Raw genomic sequence first — 11,990 nt, 5'->3', positions numbered from 1 at the left:
GTTCCCGGTACCATGTGAATACAGCCCTGATATCATGTCCTGTCCTCAGCTGCCAATCGTCAAGGCCAGGCCACCTGGAGACCTTGCTATGTCCAGCCAGTGAAGCAATTGGGGCTTCTACTGAGCAACTACAGGGACCTGGATGATGCATTCCTCAGGAAAAGACAGAGCAGGTAAGTGGCCAGCACTGGCCCAGAGCAACTCAACACACAACAGACCACTGGAAAGAAAAGTTTTACAAAAAAATTCTTGAGGGAGGGTCTCACAAGAATAGCCCATGGTCTGTGTTAGCAGTGACCACAGCAATGCCTGCCATCACTGGCACTGACAGCCAGGAGGAAATGCCAGCTAGAGGAAGGGAAGAACCTGGGGCTTAGAGGTGCCACGGACCTGGGCACCTTTACCTTGCCAGGGAGAGGGCAAGCAAAGTCAGATCCACAAGGCTGGCTGCACATCTCCTGACTCCTGGACCCTTCCCTGCATGCTTTGGGGAAGGTTTTGGGGCTGCTCAGGGAATGCAGTGCTCAGGACACTGCACACACAGCTCAGCCCTGGCACCCACCGCATGTACTCCAAGAAGGTGGGGAAGGGAGCAGTTCCCATGTTCCCGCTGAGGGAGGAGAGTTGCTTCTGACAGAAAGAGGAAAGGCAGAGCCCAGCTGTGGAAAGTGGGGTGGGCGTGAGGGCCTTACCCAGAGAGACTATGAGGGCCAAGTTCTCCAGCATCACAGTGCAGTACAGGAGCCTCTGAGCCTCTTCAAGGAGCCCCCACTCCTCCTGGGAGAAGTAAATGGCCACGTCCTCAAAGGTCACATAGCCCTGCCATGATGGGGACAGTTCATTCCATGATTAGCCTCTTTCCTGGGACCCCAAAAGTTCATCCCCCCACACTGTCATCCTCTGCTCACTCTTCTTCCCACTTCCCAACTCAGAAGAGATACCAGGCCCTGGTGCCACCAATGCCCACTCTCTCCTCAGTGTCCCACTGATCACGGTGTCAGCCCAACAGGCAGGTGGGCACAGATGACATCTAAACACTGGGTCTGGCATGCAGGGCTGCCTGTTTTCTCAGGCACTTTCTCTGGGGTCTCCCAGATTGAGCCTCCCAGAGAAATGTGGGTTGTCCTTCACCCTTAAATCTCCAGTGCAGGGCCTGGAAGCCATCAGTTTACATCTCTCTCCACACGCACATCACTTTTTGGACCACTCCTTTCTCATAGCCACAGGCCCATCGCCACATCACCTCTCTGCCCTGCTCCACAGGCCTCCCCCGGGCCTCCCCACATTTTACTCAGTACATGGCATCAGAAGAGTCCTCAGCAAATTCAAACAGGATCCAGTACTACCCCAGTCCTCCAATGGTCCCCACTGCCAGGGGCACCCTAAATCCTGCTGTATGAAGGCTGATTCTGTTCTTTGCTTCATCCTCAGCCACCCAGAATTGGCTGTGGATCTCAGGTGCCCATGACCCTCTTCCGTTTGTGCTGCACTTGCTGCCCCCACACCATCACAACCTTCCTCTCCCCACCTAGTCCTCCTCCAAAACCCAGCCCCAGTACCCTCTACTCCAAGCCCAGTGACTCTCCAGCATGACCACTTATGTCCCTAACGTAATCCACCAGCCTGACTGAAATACTTCAGGCCACACCAAGAGTTATCACAAAATCCTGGTGCAAACACAGAGCGGTGAATAAGCATCAGCCCTGACCAAAAACTCCGATGCCTCCTCATCTATCTCATGGCCATGCACCCCTTAGATCATGCTTAAAGCATGTTGCAGCCCTACTCCCAACCAGGGACCCAAGCAAGAGACCCTGTCCTCAGCCCCCACTCTCAGTCTTCGGGCTGCCATTAGCATTATTATCGTGACCAAGAATCCCCCTACTAAACATGACCCACTGCTCCACCCTGGTCCACACATGGGCCACCACCTTTGGGAGACATCTCTCTTCTGCACACCCCCTACAATTTCAGACCTGTGTGTTCAGCTGCCCATGCAATGCCTCCATTCATTGTTCTCTGAAACATCTCAGATTTTTTTTTTTTTTTTTTAAATTAGAGAAGTTGTGGGTTTACAGAAAAATCATGGATAATATACAGGGTTCCCAAATACCACTTCATTATTAACAACTCAGACCCCTAACATGGCTAAAAACAAAACTCTTGATATCCCCAACCAAAAATAATTCTACAGACTTCTCCGTCTTCATTGATGGAGCCTCCCAGCTGATAAAAACAGAAACCCTTGGTGTCATTCAACCTTCTGTCTTTCTCTTTTGCACCCTCAGAATCAGCAAGTCTGGTCATCCTCACCACATACAAAACAGATCCAGAATCCAACCACTTCCATCACCTCCCAGCCACCATCACCACACACTGCTATTGAGGAGGCTCGATCTGCCTTTCCCACCACCTCCTTCACACCTGCAGACTGTTCTCTATGCTGCAGCCACAGGGATGTGACGAGAGCAGGGTCTCCCACCTCTGCTCCACACCTCCCAGGGCCCCGTCACCTCCAGAATAGATGTCCAACTTCTCGGGGAGCCCTTTCAGGGCCTCTGTGTTCCCAGGAGAAAGGAAGGAGACCTGCCTGCCCACTCCCAGCTCAGCCTCACCTCTAAGCACTCGAACATGCTGTACCCTTGCCAGGGATGGTCTTCCACACCTCAATCCTTTGGCTGCCAGAATACAACCCTTCCATATACCCTGAACTTGACTTAGGACCCTGGCTTGGGGTTTGGTCGGTGTCCCCAGGCCTAAGGGCTGGAAGAGTGGCAGGGGAAGAGTGCCAGGATTCCACAATCCCAGAGACCACATGGGTACCATTAGGACCAATGAGGCTCTGGGAAACCCTCCACTCACCTGTGTAGCCTCCATAAGTGATTCTGCCATCATGGGAACCTGTGGGAAGAGGAAAGTCATGAGAGGCAGGCGGCTATCACAGGGCTCCGTGAACTGAGGGCTCCCTGTAACCCTGCCCAACCTTGGAGCTGGGTGACTTCGGGATCACTGGGTCATCTCTGGGCTTCAGTCCTCAATGCTGGCTCTGAACGGCTGTGTGACCTGACACCAGGACTCGGCTTCTCTGTGCCTCGTTTCATCAGCCCCTTCCAGTCTGTCCGTCCTCTGAGAACTTTGCAAGACTTCTGAAAGCCTAGCTCACGACGTGTCCCTCTTCCGTTCACAACCTTCTATAGCTCCCAAGGCCCTGAGAATGAAGGTACAAATCCTCAGCCTAACACTCCAGGGGCGACTCCCGACAGCCGGTCCCCAGCAGACAGGCAGACCCCGGTTTCCCGGGAGCTCCGGGCTCAGCGGCCCCTCCGCCTGACACCCCCCAGCTCACCGCGGCGCCCGGGAGGAACGAAGACCCCACCCGGCGCCGCCGTCCGGACCTGCGGCCTGGGCTGCGGGAGAGGCGCCCTCCGCGGGGCCCCGGGCTCGGAGGCCGGGAGAGGCGGGTGCGGGCCCGGGGACGCCGCTCACCTGGGCCGGGGGCGCCGCCATCGCAGCTGCGGGCGGAGCGGGCGCTCGGGCACCGGCGTCCCCAGCCCCAGCGCGGCCACTCGAGACCTGCCTCTGTGCTGAGTGGGCAACTCCCCTCTCAGCTCCTCGGCCCCGCCGCCTGGGACCTGACCCAGCACCCGAAGGCGGAAAGCAGTAAGAGGACTGCCAGGAGGATGCCGGAAGTCCCGGCCCAACGCGCGGAAACGCCCCCCTCCTGGGCTGTCATTGGCTGTTTGCCGCTGCCCCACGCGCAGGCGTTTCTGGGTAATGTAGTTCGCACAACTTCCCGGGAAGAGAAGGGCTTCCTGGACCCAGCCTTGGGAAACAAAGGCCAAGGGGGCTGCGGGGGAGGGCCAAGAAGTGGTCTCCCCCGTCTCCAAGAGCAGGGGAGGGGCTTTGGTCCTTCTTTAAGGAGCCGCCGGCAGATTACTGTGGAGTGTTGTCTGCAACTGATCACTTAAATGTTGAGACATGATTTCAGACTCCATGAAACTCGGCATGCTGAGAGGCTGAGACTATTATTTCAGATGCTCCCAAAAGCTACAAATTCAAATGGACATTTCATTCCATAGCGTCATTCAGAGGCAAAATATTCCCACTAGCTAAAACCTAAAACATCTTCTTACCCTTCAAATACGTGTAGCCCAAAGCAATAGCGTCAATTTTGTGAATTTCAGTTTGTTTGGTTAGTAAAAAGTCTCCAGACAGGGACGTGAGGGGATGAGCAGGTAGACAAGGAGGCAACTCTGCTCTGATTCCCAAAGAAAATGTCCCTCCTGCCTGTATAGCCAGTGATTGTGTCCAACTCAATGACAAACATTTCTTATGCTATAGCCCGAGATACAATCAATTTCTCGTAGGGGTCAGACCTTTATCTCAAATGAAGTGCAAACTTAAATGCTCTTTTGGTGGGGACCCAAGGCCCAGCTCCGTCCCCTCCATAGTGAAAGTGAGTTATTTCACGCAGCTGTCTACTTGAGGGACATGTTAAATGTCATCAGACATCCCCAGGAGGGGAAAGAATGAATAAATGGTATCATAAACAAAGCATTAAAACTCCCCTCCCCTGATCACTGTCGATAACAAATCTCCACACCCCGGTGTCACAAGACCCTGCTGAAACTCTGTTTTCATACCCTACGGAATGTGTGTCCTAACCCTTATAAACCACCCCCTGGCAACCCCTCCCACCTACTCTTTGCAGAATGCTAACTTCCATTTTTCCAGGACAGCCACCACCATGGAACCTTCTCTCCTGTCTGTAAGTCCCATTAAACTCATGTCTAACTCCATGCCTGGCGTGTTCTTCAGTCTTGGGGCTGAGCTGGGTTAGAACATGTTCCAGTTTGCTAATGCTGCCAGAATGCAAAACACCAGAAGTGGATCAGCTTTTATAAAGGGGATTTATTTGGTTACAAAGTTACAGTCTTAAGGCCATAAAGTGTCCAAGGTAATGCATTAACAATTGGGTACCTTCACTGGAGGATGAAGGATGGAGTCCGGAAAACCTCTGTTACCTGGGAAGGCACGTGGCTGGCATCTGCTCCAAGTTCTGGTTTCAAAATGGCTTTCTCCCAACATCTTCTTGACAAAAAGGGGGATGTGAAAGGAAATGAAATAAGCTTCAGTGGCAGAGAGATTCCAAAAGGAGCCGAGAGGTCACTCTGGTGGGCACTCTTATGCACACTTTAGACAACCCTTTTTAGGTTCTAAAGAATTGGGGTAGCTGGTGGTGGATACCTGAAACTATCAAACTACAACCCAGAACCCATGAATCTCGAAGACAGTTGTATAAAAATGTAGCTTATAAGGGGTGACAATGGGATTGGGAAAGCCATAAGGACCACACTCCACTTTGTCTAGTTTATGGATGGATGAGTAGAAAAATAGGGGAAGGAAACAAACAGACAAAGGTACCCAGTGTTCTTTTTTACTTCAATTGCTCTTTTTCACTCTAATTATTATTCTTGTTATTTTTGTGTGTGTGCTAATGAAGGTGTCAGGGATTGATTTGGGTGATGAATGTACCACTCTTTAATGGTACTGTAAACAATCGAAAGTACGATTTGTTTTGTATGACTGCGTGGTATGTGAATATATCTCAATAAAATGAAGTTAAAAAAAAAAAAAATGGCTTTCTCCCAGGACGTTCCTCTCTAGGCCACAGCTCCTCTTCAAAATGTCACTCTCAGTTTGCTCTTGGGGCGTTTGTCCTCTCTTAGCTTCTCTGGAGCAAAAGTCTGCTTTCAAAGGCTGTCTCCACAATGTCTCTGTAAACTGCAGTTCCTCTCTCAGTTCCAGTGCATTCTTCAAAGTGTCCCTCTTGGCTGTAGCTCCTCTTCAAAATGTCACTCACAGCTGCACTGAGTTCCTTCTGTTTGCCAGCTCATTTATATGGCTCCACCGATCAAGGCCCACCCCGAATGGTGGGGCCATGCCTCCATGGAAATATCTCATCAGAGTCATCACCTACAGTTGGGTGGGGCACATTTCCATACAAACAACCTAATCCAAATGTTCCAACTTAATTCCCACTAATATGTCTGCCCCAAAAGATTGCATCAAAGAATATGGCTTTTTCTGGGGGGCGTAATACATTGAAACCAGCACAGAACAGGTGCCCACTATCCCAGAGGATGAGATCTATTATTCACTGAATTATGTCCCCAAAATGCTACATTGAAGTCCTAACACCCAGGACCTCAGAATGTGACTTTATTTGGAAACAGATAAATTCATTAAAATGAAGTCATAGTGGAGAACGGTGGGCCCTTAATTCAATATGACTGTGTCCTCCTAAGAAACGGGAAAATTTCCCCTGATCAAAACACACCCAGGCCCCACCAAGAGTCACCTTCAGCCCATAAATGGATGAATAAGCCCCAGCTGACCGCACATCATCCCAGCCCTACCACTGATAAGGGCCTCCATCTGACGTCCACTCTTTCCAAGGAACACTTTGCCTCCTGGTGGGCCTTCCTGTCCCTTTCCCGCATGGATGCTACTTTCCTCTTTTGTCCTTTTCATGCCCACCTCTCCCAACCAGCTGCCCAATTTAGAGACCCAGTCCTTGGTCCTGGCCTCTCCCTGTTCCCTAATGACACTGCCACCCGGACATGAATATTCCTTCTCTATATCTGGCCCATAGCTCCTCCAGGGTCCACACCCTGTCTGCCACCTTGTGTGTCTCCAACTAAACCCCTCCCCTGAACCCCAAATCTCCATGCCCAGCTCTTCACTCCACTAGAGGTCTTTGGACCTAGGGGTCTTTGGAATGTCTCTGACTCAACACAGCCAAAACCTAACTCCTGGGATCACCTGTGAAAACTACTCTTACCACCAACTTCCCCATCTTAGTTGACTTCCATCCTTGTATCTGCTAAGGACAAATCCATGAGGTTGTCCTGACTCCTCCCCTTCTCTCTCACCATCCATATCAGAAGATCCAATCAGTCCTACTTGAAAAATAGATTCGGAATCCAACCACATCTCCCATATCTGCAGCCATCACTATGGTCCAGCCACTGTCCACACTCATCTGGACTGTTGCAGGGGCCTCCTTGCCTCTTTCCTCACCCCCACAGTCCATTCTCCATTCTGCAACCAGAGCTAGACTGTTAAGATCTGAGGAGATCGTTCCTTCCTCTGCTCCAAACCCTCCATGGCTCCCACAACCTTCATAATACAGGGCTAGCTCCCTGGGCTACTATTCCAGGGCTGAAGCCTGCTCCCTGCTCTCCAATACCAGTAGGCATAATGGAGACCTGAAATTCCCTGAACACCCTCAGCTCGGGCTCACCAGAAGTATTTGCATATGTCAGTTCTCATGCCTGCATCTCCCTTCCATAAATCATTCCATTAGTTGCCAGAAATGAGAACCCTTCCACTTAAATCCAGGACTTTATGATCCTAGGGCTGGGGTGACCCCTGGGTCCCCAGGCTAAGTGACAGGGAGAAGGGTGGACATGGATTCCCAGGATACCACCACTTCCCATACTGGGTTGCCATGACCATGGGGATGTACCCCTTTATCCTGTGTTTCAACTTTAGAGTCTTATGATTACTAAAGACAGCCCCTAATGTTTATTAATGAAAGGCCTTGAGTCAGACCAAGACTAACCCACTCCAATTCCAAAACTATCTTGCTAGATAGAGGTGGATCTAACCAAAATTGGCCCACCTGATATGCACAGTAGCTTAAACTTTAACCTGTAAGTGATTTATCCCTCATTATAATACCAAAGTCATGCCCATCATGACACCATTTTCTCACACACCCTCTGTGACCAAGCGTGTCATCAGTCTGTGCTTGCTCAACAACGAGATCATCTCTAACCGCATCATCTCGAGCCACTGTGCTCACTATCCTGAAACCTGCCCATCTTTTGATGTTATAAAACTGACAGAATTACTGCAGATTGGAGAGCGAGATTTTTAGGCTGATAGGCCATCTGATCTTCTGCTTCACATCTAGCAATAAACTCTTTCTCTCTTTCAAGACCCAGTCTTTCAGGAATTGGTTATTTGAGCATACCATTTTTAATCAACAATAGCAGTGAAGGAAAGGAGGGAAAAAAGGGAATAAGACATACATAAAACATTAGCAAAGTGGCAGAAGTAGTCTTGCCTTGCTAGTAATTACTTTAAATGTAAATGGATTAAACTCTCCAAGAGGCAAAGATTGGCAGAATGGATAAAGAAGCACTACCCAACTATGTACCGTTCACAGGACACTCAGCTTAGATCCAAAGACACAAATGGGCTGAAAGTGAAAGGATGGAAAATATTATTTCATTCAAATAGTAGCCAAAAGAAAACTGTGGTGGTTATACGAATATCAGCCAAAATAGACTTTAAGTCAAAAAAATGCTATGAGACAAGGAAGGGCATTATATATTGATAAAAGTGCCAATTAATCAAGAATATTTAACAATTATAAACATATATGCTTCTAATAACAGAGGCCTAAAATACATGAAGCAATTAATTAAAGGGAGAAACGGACAGCTCTACAATATTAGTAGAGACTCCAATACACCACTTTTAATATTGGATAGAACATCTAGCAGAAGACAAATAAGGAAATAGGGGATTTCTACAACACTATAAACCAACTAGTTTTGGCAGTCATGTATAGTATACTCCACCCAACAATAGCAGAATACACATCCTTCTCAAGTGACCTGGATCATTGTCCAGCAGAGCATATGTTAGGTTATAAAATAAGCCTCAACAAACTAAAAATCACATCTAGTATCTTCTCTGACCACAATGGAATGAAGCTAGAAATCAGTAACAGAAGGAAAACTGCAAAATTCACAAATATGTGGAAATTAAACAAAACTCTTAAGCAACCAATGGTTTGAAGCAGAAATCACAAGGCACATTAGAAAATACCTTGAGGTGAATGAAAATGACAACACAAATACCAAAACTTATGGAATGCAAAGAAGACAATGCTCAGTGGGAAATTTACAGCTGGTAATGACTATATTAAAAAAGGAGAAAGATCTCTAATCAATATCTAACTTCACATGTGAGAAACTAGAAAAAGAAGAGCAAACTAAACTCAAATTAGCAGAAGGAAGGAAATAATTCAGATAAGAGTGGAGACAAATGTAATCAATAGAAAAACAACTGAGAGAATCAATAAATCTGTAAGTTGATTTATTGAAAAGATCAATGAAGTTGACAAACCATGAGTTAGACCGACAAAGATAAAAAGAGAAAAGATGCAAATAACTAAAATCAGAAAAGATGACTTTACAGAAATGAAAAGGATCATAGACTAGTTTGAACAACTGTACCCCAACAAATTAGATAATCTAGATGAAATGGAAAAACTTCTATAAATACACAAATTATCAAAACTTACTTGAGAAGAAATAGAAAATTTCAACAGGCCTACAACAAGTAAAGAAACAGAATTAGTGGTCAAAAACCTCCTAACAAAGAATCGTCCAGGACCATATGGCTTCATTGGTGAATTCTATCAAACATTTGAAGAAAAATTAACAATAAGCCTTCTCAAACTCATCCCCAAAATTGAAGAGGTGGCAGTATTTCTTAACTTGTTCTGATACCAAAGTCAGATAAAGACAGCACAAGAAAAGAAAACTATAAATCAATATCCCTATGACAATAGATGCAAAAATCCTCAACAAAATACCAGCAAGCCGAGTCCAACAGCATATTAAAAGGATCATACACATGACCAAGTGTGTACAGACAGTTCTGGAATAATGGCAGTAACTTGGTTTATCTCATTCTCTCTCCTCCCTTCGCCTTCCCAAGCAATTCAAATGGTGCCACAAAGATGAAGCAGTTCTATAATTCTCAGATCTTGTTTGCCTTAAATTTACATAGCTTTAGACCCTCTTTTTATGTGAGGATTCATCCAAATACCTGTGCTTTAGCATTTAAAGAGCATGAACATAAATAGGCTTATGTGTTACGATTCTTGAGTTAAAGTGCCTTCATAATGACACTGAAGTAGGAAATGAAAGTCAGGTTTTATAATTATAATAGAGAAAATTTCCAGAAAGGAATAGGATCATTCTACCTTCTTTTGATAAAAGATTGGACTGAGATTGTGATGTTATTACGTTACTGATGGGAGAATCATGTTTCACCATCAATCATATCACTTAACCATTTCTTGAGCATTTGCTGTGGGCAATAAATAAGACACACTCTATACCTCTAAGGAGCTCAAAGGTGCGTGTTTGTGTGTTTTAAGTAAAGAATTATTACAAAATGACTTAAGTGTATTCTTTCTTTAAATCAAGTTTCTTTTTAACCACCTTCCATAACACTTTCCCACTCTATCCACTCCACTGTGGTTAAGAGCGTAGGTTCTGGAGTCACGTTATCTGGGTTTAATTCCCAGTTCCACATATACTGGCTTTGGACAAATTACTTGGAGAAAAACTGCACTACGCTGTTTTCCATTTTGAAAACTGGTGATAATTATAGCACCTCTCTCACAGAGATATTATGAAGTTTTAATTAGTTACTGCATATAAAAGGCTTAGAACATTGCCCAGCACCTCAAAAATACTCGGTTAGCTGTTAATTTCAACACTGTTAATGTTATATTCACATGGCTGCTTCCTCATCATTCTGGTCTCAACTCAATTGCCTCATCTTCCCTAATCACTTGAAATTCTATCTTCTTACTGTTTTACTTTCTTTTCATTCTTTTTTTTTTTTTTTTTTTTTTTTACCAATTAGGGAAGTTGTAGGTTCACGGAAAAATCACACATAAAATAGAGTTCCCATACACCACACTCCAACACCTTGCATTAGTGTGGTACATTTGTTGCAACTGATAAAAGAACATTTTTGTAACTCTACTAGTCCACGGTATGTTGTAGAGTCCTTTAGATTTTCCTCCCTCCCTCTTCCTGAAATTTTGCTCTGGTAACACATGTACAAGTGAGAGAGGGCACGTGGGGACCAGCCAGGGTGCCCGAGCCTGTCACCTCCCAGGTGCCTTCCCGACTCCCCACCCTGTGGCCGCAATCCTCTCGCTGCCCTCTGGAGCCCCGGGGACGCTCCTGCCAGGTCCTGCGGGTTCGTCACCGTCTCCGCGGGGCGCGGGGCCTGGAAGCTCCTCTGCCGCCGGGGTCCTCCGGGCCATTAGCCCGACTCCAGACCAGACCCGGGGAGGCCCGGACGCGACGAAACGCCGACCCCGGCCTGCGGCAGGTGCGAGCGGCGGCCGCGTCGGGAGGCTGAGGCCGCGCCCGGTGCCGCGGGGTCCGGGGAGGCCGGGCCAGGGGCGCAGCGGGACCCGGGCGGGACCCCGGCCCCTCGCCGAGCCGGGCCCCACAGGCAGCCGGGTCCCCTGGGCGGTCTCACTCTCGGCCCCGCGGCCCCGCACGCGGCTGTCACCCGTCACACCCCCGCGGCCGACGAGCCACCGTGACCCGTCCACGTCCCTCTCCCGCAGCCTCCCCCACCCCGCTTTAGCAGAGACCTGGGCTCGCACCGCGCCTCCCCACCGTCCGGGGAGAATGCAGACCGAGACTGACACCCCCACATCTCCCCATACCAACGCCTCTGGAAACGCGGGACGTGGCCTGGCCCTGCCATAAAGCTGGGTGAAATGCATGCTCCTGCCCAGCGTAGACCAGTCCCCCGTGTGCACCGCCTCCCTGTTCCGATCCCCGACGGTGCCAGGACGCGGGAGGGGTGTCTCTCCCAGCCAGGCTGTGCCTCCTCATGCAGCCAGGTCTGGGGGAACCACCAGGCTTCGGTGCCTAACTCAGGCCCGTCCCACACGCCTCCTGCAGCACTTCTGTCACCACACCTGCTGTGGCATGTCACTATCTCTGGTCTCAAAGATCTCTGGCGGACTTTGTGTGTTTCATGTCACATCTTCTCTCTTGGGGTTGTGTGCATGCGTGTGTCCAGGCTGTGTTGAGAGACGTCTGCATCCCACTCCTGTCACCTGTGTCCCTAGGGGTTATGTGGGGGGT

At 48.4% G+C, this 11,990-nt stretch overlaps 1 protein-coding gene across 1 annotated transcript in view; it reads right to left on the bottom strand.

The window, feature by feature from the left end:
• Nucleotides 1-11,990, bottom strand: part of LOC119521002 (zinc finger protein interacting with ribonucleoprotein K-like) — a 57,107-nt gene that overhangs the window by 3,350 nt on the left and 41,767 nt on the right. Inside the window, exons 3-4 of the mRNA XM_037818930.1 lie at nt 2,863-2,901; nt 693-819 (exon numbers count right to left, since the gene is read on the bottom strand). Coding sequence (XP_037674858.1) covers nt 693-819; nt 2,863-2,901 — 166 coding nt within the window. The remainder of the gene's footprint in view (nt 1-692; nt 820-2,862; nt 2,902-11,990) is intronic.

Source organism: Choloepus didactylus, chromosome 27, assembly GCF_015220235.1.
Source record: "Choloepus didactylus isolate mChoDid1 chromosome 27, mChoDid1.pri, whole genome shotgun sequence".
In the NCBI taxonomy this organism is placed as follows: Eukaryota; Metazoa; Chordata; class Mammalia; order Pilosa; family Megalonychidae; genus Choloepus; species Choloepus didactylus.
This window is presented reverse-complemented; position numbering and strand designations above follow the sequence as displayed.